A 22252-nucleotide genomic window follows, 5' to 3' on the forward strand; every position below is an offset into this window, starting at 1 on the left:
CAGTTTAAACCAACAAGACACAGGATTTTTAACTAGAAACTTCTAGAAGTATACACTTTTTTCAGTCACCCAGGCAATTCTCTTTTCAAAGAGAATTTTTTCCTAGAACAGAATGGAAAAAGAAACATAAACCACTACAAGTTTATCCATTATATATCCTGGCTTTTGTTAAGCAGTAAACAACAGGCTCCTACATTCCCTCAAATGCACCCCCGTACTGTGCAGTTATTTTGCTTTAGCGAATGCTACAATCATTTTGTAGCAGAAGTGACATCTCCTGTGAGAGAGGCAATGCTATTCCAGTGATGTGGTAACCTGACTGAAACATTTGAGCCTGAGTGGGGAAAAAGGAACGCTCCATTCAGCTGCACATCTGGGTTTTATAAAGGGTCCAAAAGCTTAACGCTAACGTGCTCCAGGGCTAAAACACGGCTGAGGAGATCACAGCAGTCAAGAAAGAGGACAGTGTTAATCCAGGGCATATCATGCTCTTCACCACCGCTCTGAAAATTAACTTAGCTCAGCTCATTTTGCATCCCCACTAATTGTGCGTTGTGTATGAGTAAGCAATGACTAAGGAAATGTCAAAGCTATTCCATATCCTGTTCTTTTCCTGAAGAAAAACATGACAGGCAGAGAGGATACCTCCCATTAAGGCCATAACAATTCAACAAGGCAGCTAGGGTTTTTTTCAGCAGGAATGAAATAACCTATATACAATCTAAACATTGCCAGTCATTATAATCACTTGTTACCACTGTGCTGAGCACACATGGCTCCCCCCAACCAATCTACTATCTAAATATCAGTTTAGATATTCAAATATACATAATATATAATATTTTGTTTTATATATATATATATATTATATTAGACATAAGATGAGCCTGAGTGCATACACACAGTTTAAGCTGAAAAATGCACAGTGAGCACAAAGTCAGGTGTCCATGAAAACACCTGCTCTGTAGTACACTGGTTCTTTTCCAATATTTCAGATTATTCACTGATAAACTTTGACCACTGGCTAGAAAGGCAGAAAAAATATTCAACAATACAAACCAGAAAGTGATGCACATATCACAACCATGGTGAATATAACCAGACTGCTGAAGAGGCAAAAAGAAGTGGCATCGATATCAAACCTCCTGTTGGGTTCCTCTCAGCTGTGAGGACAGAAATCAGCAGTGGATCTCTACAGGTGTCCACGTCAGAGGTGCTGAATTGTCCCCTGCACACCAAAGGTAAAGGAATCACAGGCTTCTGAACATGGTTGTCATGAATTTAATCTCAAGATATGCAAAATAGCTGGACTGAGCCCTTCTAGCTCTGCCTTCTCCCCATTTGTGTCTCTCCCAGAAACCTGAACAAAGTTTGAGACAAAGGACATAGAGCAGAAATGTGGGATTGGGCAGAGAAAGAGTAAATATCCTAAAGCATCCAAACTACGTGTGTGATGAGAAGGGAGAGGACAGGGGCACAAGTGTGATAAGGGATAGAGGAAGGAAAAAGGACTGGAAACAGGGAATACAGTGTTTAGAGACTGTGGTTTTCACCAGTCCATTTTATGTTACAGAAACTACACAGCAGAGGGGCATTAGGCTGGAACATTATCCAGAGCTGTACTAAACTAATTTATAAAAGATCAAATCACTGACTGCAATACTGAGGCCAGACTGCCTGGAAAACTGTGCAGCACATAGATGTGGCTCTGAGCAGTCCTATAACCTTCACAGAGGGGTCCCAACCAAAGGGGGCTTCAGTTAGCACTGCTAAACTCCTGCCAGCCTCACAGCCTTTCCAGACACCACCAATAATGCTAAAAACAACACATGAGGATGATGGTACAAGCTGAAAATGAGCACCACACTTCAAGAGCATGTTCTCATAACAATGGGTACAGCTACTTAAAAGCACAAATCATGCCTACATGCATTGGCCAGAAGCAACAATATTGCTAAAGGACAAATTTTCTTTTTTGTAAATTTAAAATGAAAAAAATGACTCTGATCGCAGTGGAAGACCAAGAAACAACAGGACTGCAGGACTGCATTAGGCCTTGCCCAGCCATAAGTGATATTCATTAAACAGAAAGGTCACAAACCCTACAGAAACAAGAATCAGATACTCTTGCCTCATGCTGCTGCTTCCTCCACCTTCACCTCTTCAGTCCCTACATTATCCTTACCTTCCCTCTTTCATCCACACCCCAGGAATTCTGCATAAAAATAAACACAATTGAGATTGGTTGCATTTTTTCACTCTCACTGGTATTTAATTCTCTACTCGATTTGTTCACTCAGCTCCAAAATAGATTCTGGAGGCAGTTCTGCAGGGGTTTTTCACTCTGCTGGCAATGACAGCCTGCTCATACTGTTGCTTGTATCTTATGCCCACCTATTTTTAATCCTTTTAAATCATGATTTAGCTTATTGAGTGCCGAAAAGGGTTAACCTTTGCTGCTGGATGTGCAAAAAAAACCTACAGCAAATCATGGCAGACGACTTTCTCTTTGAGAATTTCAAAAATAGCTATGTACAATTGCCTGCTATTATTTCAACTCATTTATCAGCTGCAGACATCCCACTTACTCTTCTGGAGTTCCCTGGATCGTATCTAGTGCTTTTACAAAGCAGAAATACAAAATTTACAATTTTCCAGAAACTTTCTATAGTAACTTTTTAATGCAAAAACACACAATAATGGCAGCTCAGCCACTTCACCGTGGAAATGTGAATATTTTGTTGAGTCTGAGATGTTCTACAAATAAGAAGCACACAGCTCCTGTGCTATCCACACACTTCATGACCATTTCAAAGATGTCCATCCTGCTCAGTGTGAAGAATGGCCTAGCACTACACTGCTGTCTGCCAGGAAAAGAAAACAATCCAGCTATTTTCTTCTTCACAGCAGTCCTCCAAATAAGCATTAATTGAAGAAGAAGTCGGGACTTCTCAAAATCCTTGGTTTCCTCCAAGTTAAAAATCAAAGAATATTGTCAGCTTGTGGAAAATAATTTCATCACGGGGCTGAGTTCACAGGCACGGCAAGAACGTCAGCAGGATGATAAACTCATGAAAAATGAAAGTTTATCACTACCTTTGGAAGGCACTTAATATAAACTATGGGTAACAGTTTATTATTGATACTGACTCTCTGAGTGGAGATTACTGCAACCACGAGAGCAGCCTGCCATGCTGCTGAAAGTACAGGACAGCCTTAGAAACTGACTGGAAGCAGTTCAAATCCCACTGCAGAGATGGGGAGCTATTCAGTGAAAGATTTCAAATAATTCAAGTCTATTGTGAACTTGGTATCAGAAAGAATGGATTTGTCAATGGCTTTTTGGGCCTATTCCTTTCCAAACAGAAATCAAGTGGAAAAGGAGGGATTTGGTCTAAACATCTAAGACAGATGCGTGTAAGCAGCTGAGCAGCCCTTAGGAAGGAAAGAAAAAGTGTACTAGAGGTCTGAATAACTTTGCACTATACTAGAGATTCTCCCCAACAAGGCTTTAGCATCTTCCCGAGCTCCCAGAACAACCCAAACCCCCTGTCCTTCTCCTTCATTTCTCTGAAGCTCTGCTTTTGCCAGGAAACAAAATTTACAGGGAACAAATTTCCAGGCCACAGTGTGGGGAGCTATTCTGGTTCTATTTAACCATCTCGGGAAAAACTCACAGACTAATGCTGCTGCACTTGGCAGTGAGATCCCAATCTTCACTTCCCTCAGCCCTAAACCTGCTTGGTTCATTAATGTTTTGCCTTCTGTTTTATTCAGCCTACGTCCCTTTCTGTTTGTATGGAAAGAAGATCCCTGGAACGCTGTCTTTCCTTGACAACATAATTTCTTGCTCTTGGTGACACATGAAGTAATTAATCTCTGACAGTTCCTCACTGGGGAAAATCTGACTACTCTACTGAGGGTCCCACTCGCAAAAATCACTCCTCAGTCTTTCCAAAATTGTATTCCTCTTCTACAAGGCAAGTGCCAAGTGGGAATTCCATAAAAAAGCCAGGCCCTACAAATTCAAGGATACACAGACAAGGAGTCCCCCCCGTTTTAGCCATGGTGTAAGCTCCACTTTCTCCCTTGTTACAGTTTTATTTTCAAAAGCCCTTGCCCACCAACTCGCTCTCTCTGACACACTTGTTGCTGGTTTTTAAGAAAGTGAAGCACACATCACATGAAATCTCTCCAAACCTTTACCTTCGCTAATTAAACAAGAAACCTCAGCACTGCTTGGACACGCTTTAGCTCCCTGTGACCCAAATGGGAGAGCTGGAGGATGCACATTCTGAAACAGACACTCAGTGCATGGCCTGCTACCACCCCAAAGCAGCCTGGAGGTCACTTTTCATTGGACTGAGACTGCAATTCCAATTCCCCAGCATCCAAGTTTGTTGCATTCATTCTCCCTGAAGTGAGAGCTCTGCAACCTGCCCTGTGCACGCCTCTAGGAGCTCCAGCTCTCTCAGAATCTGCCAGCATCTAGGAAGAACCAAATCATTTAGGACAGCAGAGCTCACAGCACACATTTATTTACATACATTCCTGTTCAGGAAGTTGGTGGAGATCTATCTCTCAAGATACTAATATTTGCCTCAGAATTCCAGGCAGAAAAATAACTGCTGGCACCAATTCCACCCAGTGCATATCCAGATCCAGACACAATCACCACCAGGCTCGACTTGAGAAGAGCTAACTTGTTCTGTTAGCTGTTGTGTTAGACCATGGGCTAAGGCAGATTAAGAAAACTAAAAAAAAAAACCCAAAAAACCCCACACAACAAAATCAATCTAAGTTCAACACTTAGATTCAACAGAATGAGTAACAAAGAAAAAGAATTTACCGGAGAACAAGGCTGGTTGCCTGTGGGGAGAATATCTTAAAATCTACGGTAAAGTCATAGCTGGCAAAATTCAAGAGATCTGGTAAACATCAAAGATAAAATTCAGCAGAATAATTCCACCAAGCACCATTAAAAGAAAAATGGGACCAGCAGGGTTACCAGTGAAAAACAATGCCAGGCCTAATAGCACTGATCTACCAGAAGCAATTTATTATGACACCAGAAATAGCTATTTTCACAGTGGATGCTTGAAATGAAAACTTTAAAGCTTCTTTAAGTCTTGAGCTATAGCAAAGTATTCAACCAGCCAGCCAAAATAGCTGAAGGGAAATAGGAAGGCCACATGTGGAACTAATTACTCATGTAGAGGCTATGACAAAGAACATTTCTCCAGACTTTTCATGGGGGCTTCACTTTCAGGAAGTAACTCTAATTACTGTTCAAGTCTCGGCAGCCTGCATGCCGCTGACAGTTCCAAGAAAAAATGAACCTATTTGCCCTTTTCTTGGTCTGAAATGCCAAAATAGAAAAGCACAACTAGAGTCATTAAAAAAGAAAGAAAATAAGCGCTGGCTTATTACATTAGCTGCCCGAGCAGAACCCTTTTTATAAATTTGGTTTTTCAGCCTTCACAAAAGAGCAAATTCTGCGTCTACATTAACTTGCTCTCTGTTGGCTGCAGTGAAACTGTACATCTTGACTTTTTACAGCTTTTCCATACTGGGGCCCACTTCCTGCCCAGTTGAAGAAAAAAATCTGGCCTGAAGATGAAATGACTGCTTAACATTACACTAAAACATCTGGTACCATTTTATACACAGACCCATGTCTGAGAGCAGGCAATTCTAGCGGTCTCACCAGCGGCACAGTGCATACCCAAACCTCCCCAGGGTGACATCATCCCATATATGGACTCTCAGGCCCAGCCCTCCCCCTTTTCCTGGTCCTAAATTCATTGCCAGATCCCCAGTCTGCTGCAAATGTGCCACGTCAAGACTGGAAATCACAGCACTTCAGTGTGTTTCAGTGAGTGCTGCAGAGTGTGAGCGAGAGCCGAGCACAACCCGTGATGCAGGAAGGCAGTTTTTCCCCGAGACTAAAAGAGGATTTAAAATAAATAAATAGACGCGTCCGGAGATCCTGCTCCGTCGCCCCAGTGTTCAGACTACCTGTTCAGGACAATGCTGTTGTACAGTAGTCTGCACATTGGTTAGACTGGGCAAGGGAAAGCGGCGGCGTGGACTATTGGGGACGCAAGTTGCTCTTGCCAAGGAGAAGACACTCATTGCTCCTTTCAGATCTCATATCCAGTATTTTTCTTCACAGGTTTTGCACACTAGGGAATAAGAAACGCTAAGGGACACTGTGAAAAAGGAGGACTGCAGAATAAAGCGGGGAAGACATTCTGGTAAGGCCTACTTTGGAAGAACACCTGGCCTATGACCTGGCGAACCTAGGTGACTCCCCTCCCCCCTTCCTCCAGTCATCACTGCAAGAAAGATGGAGCTCTGATGGTGCACTAAAAGCCATGCAAGAAATGAGAGAGGTATATTGCCTAGAGGTACACTGCCTAGAGAAGTGTACAACAGTAAAGCTAAACTCGGTCATTGCTTTTTTATTCTTTTTTTTTTTTTTTAATTAATTTAAAATAAAGCTTTTTTCCCCCCACAAACTAAAAAGGTAAATTTAATTATTTTTTTTTACTTGTAGCTGTCAGTATAAATATTTAAGAAGTATATTTTTTTTTCTTAGGTTTGCTAGAAGTATGTATTCTGAATAGCTCCTGTTGTGATCTATGACGTGAAGATCAATTTTTAAAAATTATTTTTGCTTAAAGTAATAAAATACTAGAAAAGAATGCATGAATAATATTTTAAATTATTGTAAAATATATTATATCACCTCTGGAAAAACTGTACTTAGTTTTTAATATGTAGTTGAAACTTCTTTGCAAGTAACTTATGCTAGACGTGCTAATGAAAACCGAGAGGGAAACCAGAGAAAAACTGACTACTCCATGCTAGGCTGCTGCCATATAGAATACAAAACCTTTGATTGTCAGGAAAAATTACCTTTTAAAGTTCAGGATGTGATAAGGAAAAAAAAAAAAAATCAATCAATAAATAAAAGGGAAGAAAGAGCTTTCCAACCCGATACCTGGCTGGACATTGCATGGGAGTGATCAGAACCGATTGATTGCTGCCGCTCTCATGAGTACTTTGAATCGCTGATAATTCTTCTTCCATTCAAAATGATAAGTTGCTTTGTCCTGAGTCCCACTGATAAAAATGGAATTTGTAAACCAATGCAGAAGTTTGCTTTGGTGAATTTCCAGCTGTCCTGGTAGGGGAAAAAAACCCTCAGGCTGAATGAAATCCCCACGGACAAAATAATACAAAAAGTCTGGGCTGCAATTTGATACCAGCTGAACTCCAGAGTCAGCTCCCCTAAAGTTAACAGTAGTAACAAACTACTGCAACTGGAAAAAAATCCCACCTATATGGTGCTCATTATTACCAGGAAGGCTTGGAATAGCTGTAAAAAGAATTAGAATAAATATGCAGCCATTAGTATTATAAGCAGCCGATTTTGCAGATTGTGTTATATTTTAGACAGCCTTCATGCTATATTTTTTCTTTTTAAAAAAAAAATCTGTATATTATGCTGATCTTTTCCATTGCTCCTTCGATAATCAATAAAGGAGCTATTGGGGAGAACTGGTGGTGTATTGTTGGTGTGATGGTGCCTGGACTGGCTGCCTTAAAGCTTACAAAGCAAGGACTAGCACTGTCATTTCCCTCTGCCTCCCAGCAAAACTTTTCTTTTGACCAAAAAACTCTTTTTTAATGTATATATACACTTATAAATTATTCAGCCTCTCTTCTTTTTTTTTTTTTTGCAAAGATTATTTTTAGGATTAACTTAGTGGGGTTTAATCCATTATAGTACAAGTAGGTGGAATTTTTAATTTCGTTCTGCTTTAAAGTGGAGTTACAACACACTCCACTTTAAATGTGTTAAATGTGTTCATTAAATTAAAGGAATGGAACTAGAGTCAAACTGGCATTAATATTTCTCAATCTCTGATTGCTGTCTTAGGCATAGCAAATCTGAAAAGTTTTATGACTTAGATTTTGCTTTAGCGGTAGAAAAATGTTTCCAAATCTTGTTAAGAAACTCGCTCAGTTTTGCTTTCAAGGGGAATATAATTGTTTGCATTTTTTTTTTCTCTAATGCTTACTTGCAAAGCTACTTTTTTTTTTTTTTTTAATTCTGATCTAGAAATTAAGGAAGGAAATACTGTTATCCAGGGAATAATAGGCTCTCCATGAAAACAGTTTTGCAGATAGCCTGTGTTAACTTTTGCTAAATAAGCAAGGACGATGGAAACACATGGAATGAGTGTTTCTCTTATCTCTAGTCTAGTATTTGCATTAATCTTTATTTTAAATGGCCTTTCTGGATTTAGGAAGTGATTCCCCTCCCATACACCCATGACTCTTCAAAGTTACATTTTTAGACTGTAAGGCTGAGATTGAGGAGGCCCCCTTGGCGTGGGGCTTGGAAAGGAGGCGGGGGGGGAAACGCAGAGTGCAAAGCAGCAGATATGGAAAGAAAGGCTGTATTGTTAACAATGAATAAGGAAGTATATCGACCTCAGCTCAGTAATCAAAACATTTTCAAAGTGAATTAAATGATTCTGTGGTTCTTAAAACGCTGTTGGTTTAGTTGTAACAATTTTTAATTGATCATAGTCACAGGGAAGAGATTTTCAATAGTTATAAAACAAGATGCTTTAAACATGCATATCAACAAACACAAATAGGCTGCATATAAATATTTCAAGAAGGAAAAAAAAAACAAAACCAAAATACCACCAAATATTACTTTTTGTAATGAATAAAAAAAAATTAGCAGGACCCAATGGATATTAATCATGGTGAAAGTTCTCTAAAGCCAGGACGACACCAATGCTTAAGCCTGTTGTATGAACTGATACATATTACCATAAAAAGCACATTAAAGCCAGTAGGAACATTAAATTAAATAGCTGAGTGTTTCAATATCATAGACTTTCTTTTGTCTTTAGGGAGTGTATCTTTTTAAACTGCACTCAAAAAAAATTAAATAGGGAAGAGGAAGAAAATATTTCAAACCTATTCTAACTATTCCTTTAATGTTAAAAATAAAAGGAAAAGGGAGAGAAGTGTGAGGGTAAATCAGTTAACTTTACAGAAATAAATATAGATCAAATAAGCATGCAAATGTGAAAAAAAAGTTACTTTTTTAAAAAAAACATGTCATTTGCCATCTTTCTGCCTTGTCATTAAGCTGCATGATGTCTCCTGTATTACCATTGCCAGTGCTATTTAGTGCATCTGTATTTTCAGAGCATAAAGCCACTGCCATGCTCCCCACGCTCCTTGCCCCCCTTCCTGTACTATCACTGTGCATCCAGACCACCCAAGTATCATTTCTAGATGGAAAATATTCTAATCAAAATAGCAAAATATCTGCATCTACATAAAATGCTCATTATAATCTTTCAATCAAAATCTGTTAAGCAGAATGGAAAATTAAAAGCCCTAAACTTTAATGTGTTGGGTTTTTTAAATAATAGATTTTAATCAAGAACATAATTTTACTTTTACTTGTAAAAGGCTTTGCTTCCTGAACTGTACTTTATTTAGAAAAAAAAAAAAAAAATCTTAATTGAAATACTATTAAGGGTTAGGTTTAAACCTACAAAAAGACAGGAAATGCCACAGTTAAGAATGAAACTTTCCTGAATTATTCTACTGTAGTTCTGAACTGCATTTTACACAGCACTGCAAAGCAGTACCTAAAAATAACAGCCTTCCTTTAAATAAAGAGTCCTGATCACTACTGGAGGGAATTCATATCTCTGTTCAGTTTCCAAGGTACCAATATTTAAATTCAGTTCTTTAAAATAAGTTTCTGTAAATACAATATTGGCAATCAGGAGATTTTTTTTGTTGTTGTTTTGAATATTCTAAAATATTCTCAAGCCCTTTACTGACTCAGTGTGTCAACCAGACACAGCACATAAAAATCTTAAGCCCTTTAAGCGAGTTAACTACAATCCCAAGGAATTTCAGTTTTTAAATAAAAATCAAGTGGAGATATTCATCTAGTTGTGTCTAGTAGCACCCAGTGAATTAACTGAAGGGAAAACAAACTTGCCTCTGTCGAGATGTAAAGCTTTTTGCTGATTCTTTGATGAATTCTAATTGTGTACAGTTATTAGAAAGACGGCACAAAGTTTCCACTTATGATTTTCTTCCCAGCACAGCCTCCCTGACAGTTGTTAACAGAAAACCTATTCTAGAAAATGCAGACTTCTGCTATTCCAATATTCTGTACTACAGGCTGCCAACGATTTTGACTGTACAATTCTTTGTTATTTCAAGAAGGATCCATAACACAGAAAGTGAGACCTAAATTTCTTCCAGGCTAAAAATTTTTCATTTCTTTAGCAGTTATGCAGCAGTTAAATCTGATTAAATCAGTGAAACAATCAGAGTTTATTATCTCCATTTTAAAAATACTTCTAATTTTCCACTTCTGTTTTTCTTCAAAATGGTCAAGCGGGTAGGAAGAATTGTCAACTTAAGTCATACTCTTAAAATTTTACTTAGAGCTACAAAAATTTAAGTAAGCATTTTATAAAGACAAACTATTTAATGTATCGGAATTCATTTTCCAAGTCTGAATTAGTTAGCCATGTTTTGTGGTTGATTCATTTATTTAAGACATTGTATTCCACCTTGTTAGGTTCAAGGAAAATTTTACTAATATAATAGATAAAGTTAACTCGTATAGTCAATTTGTATATTAACTAAAATGCATATTATTCTTTATGGCAAAATTATTAGAGACAGAACACCTGAATTATCACATATTGATTTATTATTAATTTAATATAAAACTTCAGCACTATCCCCACCTTTAATCTCTGGTAATTTATAATCAGTTTTCAGGCTGAACTTAAAATTGTTTGCCTGCTATTCTGAATGGGATATGTTTGAGAAGGGTTTGAAAGCACAAGTTTGTTGGTTACCTATGGTGGCACTAGCGAGCAACAGAGATTCAAGAACACCATTACAAACCAGAAAAATTTCATCTGTAGAGAAAATTAATACAATTATTCTTTTCCCCCTTTTAAAGTTCCGATGGGTTTTATACCTTCTGAAACAATATCCCCAGTGATGTTGCAAATGTCACTGCAAAACTGGATTATAGTCAATGTGTATATTCTGTATAGAGAAAATTCAGCAAAGCAGATTATCTTGTGATGTGAAATGATGTTTTTCATCTCTAGTACAGTCCATATTTAACTGAAAAAAACTTAACTGAAGTTTTATGAGGTTAATTTATTTTGTCAGAAAGTAGAGATTTTGAGACAAAGCAAAACTTAAATAACACACAAACCAAAATATTAAAAGGAATATAATACGTCTACAGCTATCACATATTAGCAAAATCGATCCAAAGTGCAACCAGTTTTCTTTCCAGCACATTCCCTATAATGGGGTTAATGTGCAAGTGGCGGCCTCCATTTATACAGAAGGATTTTTATTTTTAACATCCCAGATTATTGTACTTATCTACTCCTAGAAAATATGCACTGTATAAACATATCCTTTATCTTGAACTTCAGTATTTCTGTGCTTCCATGAAGAGTAAAAACATCTGGTTAAATTACTATGTGCAAGTACAATATGCAGGCAAAACCCTGTACCAATTGCATCTAAAATAAACCACGGCTTCGGTTCTTTTTGCTTTTCCAAATGTCCAGCGTGAGCAGTCTGTTGAAATCGCATCCCTGATATGTGTCAGCACGATGATAACTCATGTACCAAGCTTCTTTTCTGAATAAAATCAAGTTCTGTTCTTGTTCTGCAGCTGCCAATGTTTTAAAGTTTGATTCTGCTATGTGTGTTCCCCCCAACAAACGCCCCCCAAAGTGGACTGGCACAAAGTGTTGCACAGCAGCGGCGATGGCTCCAAGGGACTGGCTGGACGGAGTTGTCATGTGTCTGCCTGTCTACACTTGCTGTGCAGAACATCCTCTCACCTGTACAGCAGGCACAGACAGGCAGTCGCATGACAACCCAGCCTGAGGGACAGCCGCCAGTGGGACCCCGCTCTGACAGCCCAGAGCATCCGCAGCACCAGCTCCAGCCAAGAGTCGCTCTGGACCTCAGACGGCCGGTCAGTCACCAAGCCCAGAGTCAAAGCAGCACTGCCTGTGAAGTACAATAAAACCCACTGCTGAAATTCTTACTGTGCTTCCTATAGTGCTCTTTTCCTAGTTGTTCTCATCAACTCGCTACCAGTAATTTATTTATTAGGAATTTATTAAGTGATTTATCCCAGCCCTGCGGTACCTCCGTATGTTCTGCTCTCCCGTTTGCTTCCCAGGCATCACTCGATTCTTGCTGTATAAAACTCCCTGACATTCCTGCTTGCCACAGAAGCCAAGAGCAGCTTATTGTGTGGCGAGTTCATTCTGTAAACATACACCATGTCAGACCTTGGAGTAACTTCTCCCCTTTCCACTCTCTCACCTCCTCACTTATTTTTATCATTTCGCTCTCAAATCTCACATAATTTTACAACAGGGAACTGTAAAATTGTAATACACAATTATACAAAATTATAATACAAACTGCATCTATCACTGGATGTTGACAATAATATCGCTTACTATTGGAATAGAATGGAAATATTTTCTTTGGAAGTAAGACTAAAGGAGATTTTTCCCCACCAACGTAAATTTCACATTTTAGAAATTCTAATCCTGGAATCCAGCTTGGCATCCTTTCTCAATGAAATCTCTGGATGCTTTAGAGAAAATAATAAAACCACATTCTATGGCCATGCACTGCAACAATGCTACATCACTTTACGAATGGCATCCGTATCTTCACAGTAAAGAGGTTTTTTATTCACAAGTTAGAATGACATTCCACATTCCCAAAGTCTATTTCATCCTAATGCAGAAGTGGCTAATTCACAAAGCTCAGATTTGCAGGCTGACTCTCAAATGAACTTTAGTTAATGCTACTTAACAAAACAGTAACAACTGAGAGCTAAAATGCTCAGATTTAATAATTAGTGTGTGTAGGTGTGCCTTATAATGCTTCAGCTAGGATTACGTGGAAATATTTACAAAATAAATCTGTATTTGTGAGGTCACTGAGTGTGCTAATACTGCACTTGTCTACAGCAGCCTCAAAGCCAGCACACAGCACTTTCCTTGCTTGGTTTTTAAGTAGAAAAGCACAAAGTCATGGTATTGGTCACACAGCAAAGTTACAAACAGAAGCAACTGCATGCAGGATCAGAAACTAATCCACGTTAGTTCTCACAGAATGGATACTGTAACTGCTCTAAGCAAACATCAACCTGAAATTTCCAGCTACAAGTCTAAGAAGGATTTTTAGGCACTGAATCCCTCTCATCAGGAATAAAATCCTGGTCCATTCTTGACAGCAACAAAACCATGTGAAGAAACCTATTGTTTCTTTTCTAATACTGATATCATACAGCAAAATCTGAAATCTTTTGTCAAAGCAACTTGTTTCTGAATGCATTACACTGTGGATTTATCACTTACAAAGCTGCACCTCACAAAGGAATTTGCATCCTTCTAAAGGCACTAGCGAGCCACCACCAGTGATTTTGATCTCAGAGCAAATTCCAGACTAGAAAACAGGCTCAGCTTACACTAGAGGGGGTACACAGCCCTGGAGGCCCCAGCAGGCACCGGAGCTTTGCAAAGCACATTGGCAGAGCTCTGTGGCACAAAGCTGCTGCAGCCTTGGCTACAGGCACAGGGGGCACAAACTCCTCAGCAGGGCAAGGTGAGAGCTGACCCTGCACCTTCTCCAGCTGCCATGGAAAGGCTCCTGGCCAGCCCGAGCAGGAGCTGGGGGCTCTCAACTCCCCTCGCAGGGCACAGCCAGACACACAAACACAGGGATCACTTCTCACATCTCACTGGGGGAAAACACCCCCACACAGCCACTCCAGCCATCAGCTGAGGAGCCTTACTGGTTTTTCAGTCTTACTGAGAAGGTCCAGAAAAAAAAAGAAAAAAATTTAAAATTTAAAAAAAAGCAAAAAATCATAACTTTATAAACTCTTTTTCAGGACACAATAATCAAATTATGCAGCTAATCTGTACTTAAGGAGCAGCTTCTTCCACCAGCAGAGTATGGAATAGTACTCTGCTATTATCCTATGCTATTATCATCCTACCATTCTAAGAAATTCCTGAGCGATCTCCCATGGCCTGAATTAACTACTGACATTTTCATGACTCTCAAAACATAACTGTTTGGCAATTAAGAGACATTATCTTAAAAATATGCATATGGAAATCACACAGTGGCCATTTCTTTCTGAGTATTTTCATGAGCTTCCCAGGTGACTCCCCCCAGTAGATTATCAAAACTATTTAATTTTAAAGTTGCACAGCACAAAACATACCATTAGGATTTTCAAGAATTTTTGTATTTCACACTAAACAAAAATCAGATTAAAAAAAGCAACAATACAACTACCTAAAAAAATTGCCACAGCTTATCTTGCATGCAACTCCAACTGCTTGAGACAAAATACAGCAGGTGTGTTAATTTTGCCACATTGCTTGTTTTAGTAACAGTTGCCTGGATCTTACCTAAAAAAGCCAGTTCTAGTGACTTCAAGATAGATCACAAAAAACAACTGCTTCAAATTTTCAAATCTGTAAAGTCACTTTTGCACTTTTTTCAAATTCTATTTCAGCAATCCGAGAGTAAAACTTCCCCTCTTGACACCTGTCCCTTCCCCTCTGCCTGACACTGATTTTTCTGTTCCACCAAATCTGAATCCCTTTAAGACTTAAATAAAAAGGCAAGTGGCAAAATCTTCAAGATTAACCTAATTTGTCCCTCTGCCTTAAAGTCTATCCCAAAATGGCTACAGACTGGGGGAAAAAAACCCATTTGTGAGCAGCACAGTTCCCACCCTCAGCAGCTTTATGGAAAGATTTCCACATCCTGGTTTTGCAGGACTTGGGAGAGCTCTGCCTTATGCACTGCAGGCCCTCTCCCCAGGGCTTCCAGAAAATCCACTGCAGTAAAACACCATGTTAGATTAAACAGAATATGAATCTGCACAGTCCCCATCAACCTGTTTTGTTGGGATCAACCAGTGTTTTGATTATTACTTACAGTAAGATGAAAAGATTGAGTGATGTTTTAGAGCTCATTTAAAGCTTTCTCTTTACCTGTGCTTCTTCCATCCATCGGTTCGCCTCAACAATCACTAATTTCTTACTAAAAACATTTCAATTTAAAAAAAAAAAAAAAAGGAGGGGGGAAATACCCAAATAAGAAATAATAGTTGTTTTTTTTTTTTAATGTAGCCCTATTTTTCTACACAAACCTAGAAACTCACAAAGGTTTTACCATAAATCTGATAGCACACAGAATCCTGTTTCAACCTTCAAAATATTGCTGGAGTATTGGATAAAATGTATCATTACACCCATTGTTGAAAAAGTCATTAAACAGAACAGACAAGCTGCCTAACAATATATTCAAAGTGAGCAACGTGGCTGTCCTTTTCTTTATTTCTGTATTACTCACCTCAGATTTACTGATCACCCATGAAGGTGCATTTTGTAAAAATCCACACCAACCAGGTACAAAGCCCTACAGATGGGCTTTTCATCTTCTCAGAACACATGACCAGAGAACAGTTGTTTTTATTAAATCAATTGCTGTAGTTACTTTCAGAAGTAACTTTACTCAGATAATTTATGATCAACTTGCAGTAGGTGTACAAGAGCAACCCAAGCAAGGATAGGACAATAAGCAGAATATTTCAAAATAGCTTGGGATTTTTTTCCTTTTTTTTTTTCTTTTTTAAAGCAATGTGTGGAAATCACAGGAAGAGAAGAAAAAAGTAAAACAAAAATACCCCCCACACACCACACCCCCTATATTTGTTATCAGCATTTCCATACAAGTCTTAGACAATCAGCATTCTCCATGAATCAAACCAGAAATTTAAAGAACACATCTAAAACCTTAAAACAATCTTTTACTTCAAGTTTACACAAACTCATTAAATATTTTGATATCAGAATACTGTATTAATACTGGGGTTTTCCCCAACAGAAAAAAAACAGTTCTTCATTCCTTACCTCATCATCTTTATACCAGGACAAGCTCTCTGCAGTCAGAACGAACCAGTATTCCTTGGATCCTCCTTTCATGATGCCAATGTTGTTGATGGTGAGCCAGCCTTTCCGGATGACCTATGCAGGAGTGCAGTCAGGTACAAGTTTAGCTCATTACTCACTTGACAGAGTTCTGCTGTTGAATTCATTCATTTAAATAAAGACTTGCTAAATGAAACAACAACAGGTGCATTTTTTCAGTCTCTGGGAAATTCAAAGAGTTTTTGCAGGTTTCTAGCATTGAAAACAAAAAAAAAAGAAGAAACAAAGTGAATATACAGTCTGAAGGTTGGAGAAAGAGAGAAGCCTAACTATCAGAATGTTGTGCTTACAGCAAGTGTGAGTGTGTTAAGGATCATGTAAGCTTGAAGATATTTATTTGCTGCATATGAACACAGTGTGAAAGTCCACATACAATGTGGATCTCTGACTACACTGTTCTGGTCTAATTTTTGAGGTCATTTCTAAAGGTGGGTACCAGGAAAAGCACCTAAATTCTGGTAAAATGAGTGGCTTGTGACACACATTGGGAATTTTCAGAAGTGGATGTATGGAGTGACAAAGGAGAGAGTTCTCCTAAAGTTCAGTTAAAATTAAGGCAAGCTCTAAGGAGAGGCATGTGAGAGCCATTTTCTTTTCATAGGATAGAAGAGAAAAAGGGGGGAAAAAAAAACCTTAGGTAGCAATAAAAAACAGGGGGAAAACAGGTAAAGCAAAATTTTGTAGAAGAGATACAAGCCAAAGACGAAAGAACAGATGGGAACATACCTATAAATACTAAGACCAGAAGTCTACATCATGCACAGAGAAAGGGGGACAACAGAAACCTAAGAGAAACAGACTCCACAGCAGAAGAGGATAACCATGAAAACTCATTTACAGATGAGACGGAAACTTTCCATTTTATTGGAACAGTGACTGTTTTCCAATATAAATGAGAAAGCAAACATTCCTTTCTATCATGCTCTGGACAACAGAACTTTCCCAATCACAGATGAAAGGAACCTCAGCTCTTCTCCTTCTCGCCACAGCAACACCCTTCACTTGCCAGTGAGATATTGAGACAGAAAAAACTGCTCAGAGAAGCTCTTCAGAACCTCTCAACAAACCCCACAGGCACTGACTTGTGTGATCAAACTTGAGTTTCCTTTTGTATTCAAATAAATATATGAGACCAACATCCTCTCACAGGGCTTGACAAGACCAGTAACTCCAGTACCAACAAGTCACAAAAGAGGAATATGGCTCACCATGTATTCTTTGTCATCTATGAAAGTTTCAGAATCAGAATTCACTCTTATTCAGCCTGGATGATCATGTAAGCTCCTAAAAAATACCAGCTTTGGTTTTGCACAGGGTAAAGGAATGAATTGATAACTAAACCAAAAAAGTTGTACCTGAAAAGCAGGAAATTGTATTGGGAATGCAGATAATCCAAGGGTATCAATTTCATTTCAAGGAAGATAAACGTGTTTTCCCATTTACTACCAACCAGCACAGCAGGGTAAGAAAAGAAGATCCAAAAACCAGACTAAGTTTTCAGCCTGTATGAAAATCTCTAAGAAAGAATTTATTTGAGGGATGAGAGAACTGGACAGGATTCCTGTAAAGACTCAAGGGAATGAACAAGCAGATGAGATGGGATAGGCTGTTCCACAAAGATTTCTACAAAAGTGGGTCAGGCCTTTTAATATTTGTGTTTATTGGGAGGAGGAGGGGGAACCTAAGTGGAGAGGGGCATTAGTGAGTACAAACACACATGGAATGCTTGCCTAAGTGCAAGTTAAGGGAAACACTGATAAGAACTTGATTGCCCATCAAATCCTCATTTTATTTTATGATGTTTATTGAAGTAAGATTTTAACAGGAAACAAGTAACATGTATATACAGCCAGTGTATTGGCCTGCAGGCAGCTGCCACAGGACAAGTTGTGGAAACAAACTAATTCTATTTTTTCTTTCTGCACTGAACTACAAAAAAAAGCAAAGGGGAAAAAATTTGGGGAAAAGCAACATAATTAAGGTCCTCCATTCACTTGAACTTAGTTCTGCAGCAATGAGAGCTGTTTTTGTGCAACAGACTAATTCCTTCACAGCACATGTGCACATGTTCCCATGCTATAAAGCAGCTGTAATAAGAGGCTGGGAGAGAGGATGCTGTTGAACCACATTGTCTGCAACTGAAAATGCAATGTTGCCCCATATAAAGCTCATATCCACACACAGGAAGCCCAGGCAGCCTGGCCAGCACCTGGTTTGGAGAAAAATGTTTTGGAGAAATATCTCAGGGAAGAGAAAAGATTTGAAAACTGAAAATAAAGAGGTGGTTTCTAGTAGCAAACCAGGCAGGAACACCTAAGCAGCAGGTTCAAGAACCTTACAGGTGATGAGCACTTCAAAGGGAAGGGAAGGAGAACTCTCTGCTTGTTCCATCCTCTCCCTCACCACAGGCTCTGTGACAGCTTTGTAAGGGTCCAATTTTCCCAATTTGACAAGAAGGCGTTTGTGGTAGAGGTCTCAAAGCAGACCAAGCCGACATTTAAAAAACTAAATTATACAAACCATTTAAGAAGCACTGAAGGTTTTAGTACTACTCAGGCAGGAATTGTGTCATGCTCCAGCCCAACACATCTCCCCATAAATGTGCAACCATCACGGGGTTTGGACAGAAACAAGCTGACTTCCTAGGACAATCCCTGGTCACTGTCTCGTAAAGGAAGGAATTTGCCAGTTGTTTCCTCAAAAATCCTGTGTGCCAAGGATTAGATCCAGCTGTCATTCCCACACAACCCTGCAGGAAGAGCAGGACACCAACCTACAGCGATATTCTGGGTGTGTTTTTCATGTCAAATTTCTAGACCTGTTTATCTATACCCCTCTGGGAAAACAGAGTACTGTGTTCTGTAAAATATCCTGGACTCTACAACAGGTCATAACAATCTAAAATACTAGGAAGGTGTTCCAGGGGACACCAAGAGGGAGAAGATGAGCTTAGTGTGCTAAGCTCCATGTCCTTTTCATTGAATTTTCCTGTCCCAGGCACATTCTGTTAACTATAAAAAAGCATACCTTACAGAAGACTCAGCATCAGTGTTAGATGTAAAGTAGAGGGAGATGTTGGACCAAGGTGTAATGCAAGAAAAAGTGAGATTAAGGAACATAGTTCCACTTTCCAGAGAATCTGAATGACATCTTAGACTCTGGCCAAATTCTCAAAAAAAAAAAACCAAACAGAAAATGAACCCTCCAGCCGTACTTTAGAACTGCTTCTCCACAGGCAATAAGAAGGAAATATTTTCAAAGACATTTCTGAAGTTAAAAAAACCTCTGATAGAGAGTTATTATTTTGGAGTTCTTTTTAACTGTTGTGTTAGCTATGTTTTATAGTACCTCTGCTTGGAAAATGAAAGCACTGTGTTTCATTATTGTTCTCACTAGTTCATTTTCTCACTGGCTTGTATCTAAGAGATACATTTCACTACTTTCTATCATATTTCTAAATGTCATTCTGTGCAGAGCGGATGTTAGTGAAATGAGTTATGAACCTCAGGAAGGTGAAAAATATGGGCACAGCCAGAAGCTACTGGAGACAATATTCTGACCGGTAGCTGGACTCCATGCACAGGATGAACAAGAGATGACACAGTTCCTTCCTTCAGGATCCTGATACCTAATCTGGGTGACTGAAAAATGAAACTTAAGAGCCTCTGAATGCACATGAACAAGTCAGAAGGAAATAATTTTCTCATAGTTCAGCTGCACAAAACCCAAATCATATTTGCTGTCCTTACTCTCCACCACTTCATGGATAAACAGGAAAGCAGGATTTGACACAATATGCACAATTTATGTGTTGCTGCATGACTTTAATTGTATTAAATCAAATAAGGCATTTGTAAAAGAAATATATTTAAGGAAATGGGACACTCTCTGATTCTCTAAAGAAGCATTTGAAGGATGATTTCATGATAAGTGCGATACATGAAACTGGGCAGATAGAAACACAAGTGTGAGAATCATAGGACTGGACACTCCCACAACACCACAAGCAGCAGCACTTGTTAATGTAACACCATTAAAGTTGTGTTGTGTAACTCCAGTGGAATAATTCTGAACACAGAACACAAATCCCAGGACCACTCTACCTTCCAGTCACTGTCATTACAACATGTGCTACCGATCAGTAAGCACATTGAGAAAATAAAAATCACAAAAAGTAGTGAAAAAAAAAATCCTTAAAGCTGTTGGTTCTCTGGATTCAGTCATGAAGATCCTCACACTACAGAGGCTTTAATTAGAGGGGAAACCTACTACAGTATTTCACTGTAACTTGCCAAATGTCACAGCAAAAACAGATCAGATCTGTTCTGATACTGAACATAACCAAGATCTTGGGACATTGCTTCCCTACAAATCACTGCACAATATATTGCACAACTTAAAACTAGTGACAGTGCCTAAAGTCCTAAAAATATGTCTGCTTTAAAGAAAGATTTAGTCTTCAATGGAGCAAAGCTCTCAGGGGTGAATTGAAATCCATTTCCAAATACACTTAAACAAAGACTGAGGTAAGTCAAACATGGAGGGACATTAACCTAAAAAATAAATAGTTAAAGGCCATCTAGAACATCAGTACTCCCCCAGACTTGATAAAGTGAAAATTCAAAACCAGCAGGTCTCATGCTGCTAAATTTTGAAACATTTTTGAATGTTTTAGCTCATGGCCACCACCTCTTTCATAGAAATACTGACATTTTTTAACGGAACAGCTTTGTCATGATTTTTCACGACCACCTCACTGACCATGGCACAAGTCTCCACTTCCTTCTCATTGCTTAAAAAAATTGTATAAACATTTTTTCCCTGGGTCATGCAAGATAACAAGATTTAAGTGTATCTGAAGAAAAGAAACAGCAAAGTATGCTACAAATTAGGATTAAAAGAAAAAAAAAAAAAGAAAAGGAAAAAAGGGTTACTAGGGGAAAAGTTACTTATTAGAACTATAGTTCAGGCCAGCTGGTGGGGTCTGAATGCTACTTGTGTCCAGAAGAAATTAATCAGAAAATTAATCAGATTGTTGGTGTAACACTGAAGAGAGGCAGGTCAAACAAAGCCCTCAGACCCAAACCTCCACATCACCTGGACAGTGCCTTGAAACTCACAGCCCACATTAAGCCCCTTCTCCAGTTACAGGGCTACTAGTAATTGTAGCAGTAGCAGTACAGATATTCTGTGGCAGATTTTGCCACAGAAGCAAAGCACAGAATTTCCTATAAATTAGATATAATCCTCTATAATTTGAGTGTCTTGCATTCTCACACACATCAATTGGGCACATGGAGCAATGACACTTTCATCTTTAAAGCTTTATCGTGAAGGGGAGCTTAAAACATTGAATTTTAGTCACCAAAACAAATCTCAGCACACAACATGCATAATTAAGAGCGGGTCAGCTTTCAGGAGCCAGACCTTGCTGGTGTGCTGTGTAAAACCAAGCATTGCACAGATTACTTCAAGCAAATGAGAAGACAGACTAACCTGTGGCTTAAAAAGAAACTTTGTGGAGTCAGGTCAAAACCTCAGGCGGTAGCAAAGAAAAGACAAACAAAAAAGGCCAAAGATTAAGCATGAGAAGATAAATTAGTAGTAGAGGAAAAAGGAGAAAAACATGCTAAGAGGAATTTGCATTATTGTCCAAAAATAAGGTGTTGCTGTGCTTATCTTATTTCCAAGATACACAGAAATAGTTAATAGTTATGTGCATCATTCCAGTCCAAAGCAAGCTACTGAAAAAGAAAAGCAAGGTATTGCAAATGAGCATCCCAGTATTTTGGGAAAATTCAGTGATCTTGATCTCCCCCCAAGGGGTTCAATTCAATTGCTGCTAAAATCAGTGCTGCTAGTCCTTTTTCCATAACTGAACAAAAGTTTTGTTTAAAATGATAACTAATAGAATTTGATGATGTGGCAACAAACTGAAAAAATGTATGTTTTTTATCACAGATATTGCCAAAGAATACACACAATACAGAAATTTATTTCTTACACCTTACCATCACTGAACACTGTAACTTGTTATAAAATTAACTGCAGTTTAGACAATTAATTCTAATTAGTAATATTAAAGACATTCACATATTTATTCA

The 22252-nt window shown here is 38.6% G+C and overlaps 1 protein-coding gene across 3 annotated transcripts in view; it reads right to left on the reverse strand.

The window, feature by feature from the left end:
• The window catches only part of DNM3 (dynamin 3), a 169390-nt gene that overhangs the window by 104799 nt on the left and 42339 nt on the right, over positions 1-22252 (reverse strand). For all 3 annotated transcript variants that reach the window (XM_088060307.1, XM_005528661.2, XM_088060306.1), the window contains one exon: positions 16071-16184. In XM_088060307.1, the coding sequence (XP_087916433.1) occupies positions 16071-16184 (114 nt within the window). The remainder of the gene's footprint in view (positions 1-16070; positions 16185-22252) is intronic.

Source organism: Pseudopodoces humilis, chromosome 10 (assembly GCF_049639895.1).
Source record: "Pseudopodoces humilis isolate 2021_Gansu_Grassland_sample_001 chromosome 10, ASM4963989v1, whole genome shotgun sequence".
Classification (NCBI taxonomy): domain Eukaryota; kingdom Metazoa; phylum Chordata; class Aves; order Passeriformes; family Paridae; genus Pseudopodoces; species Pseudopodoces humilis.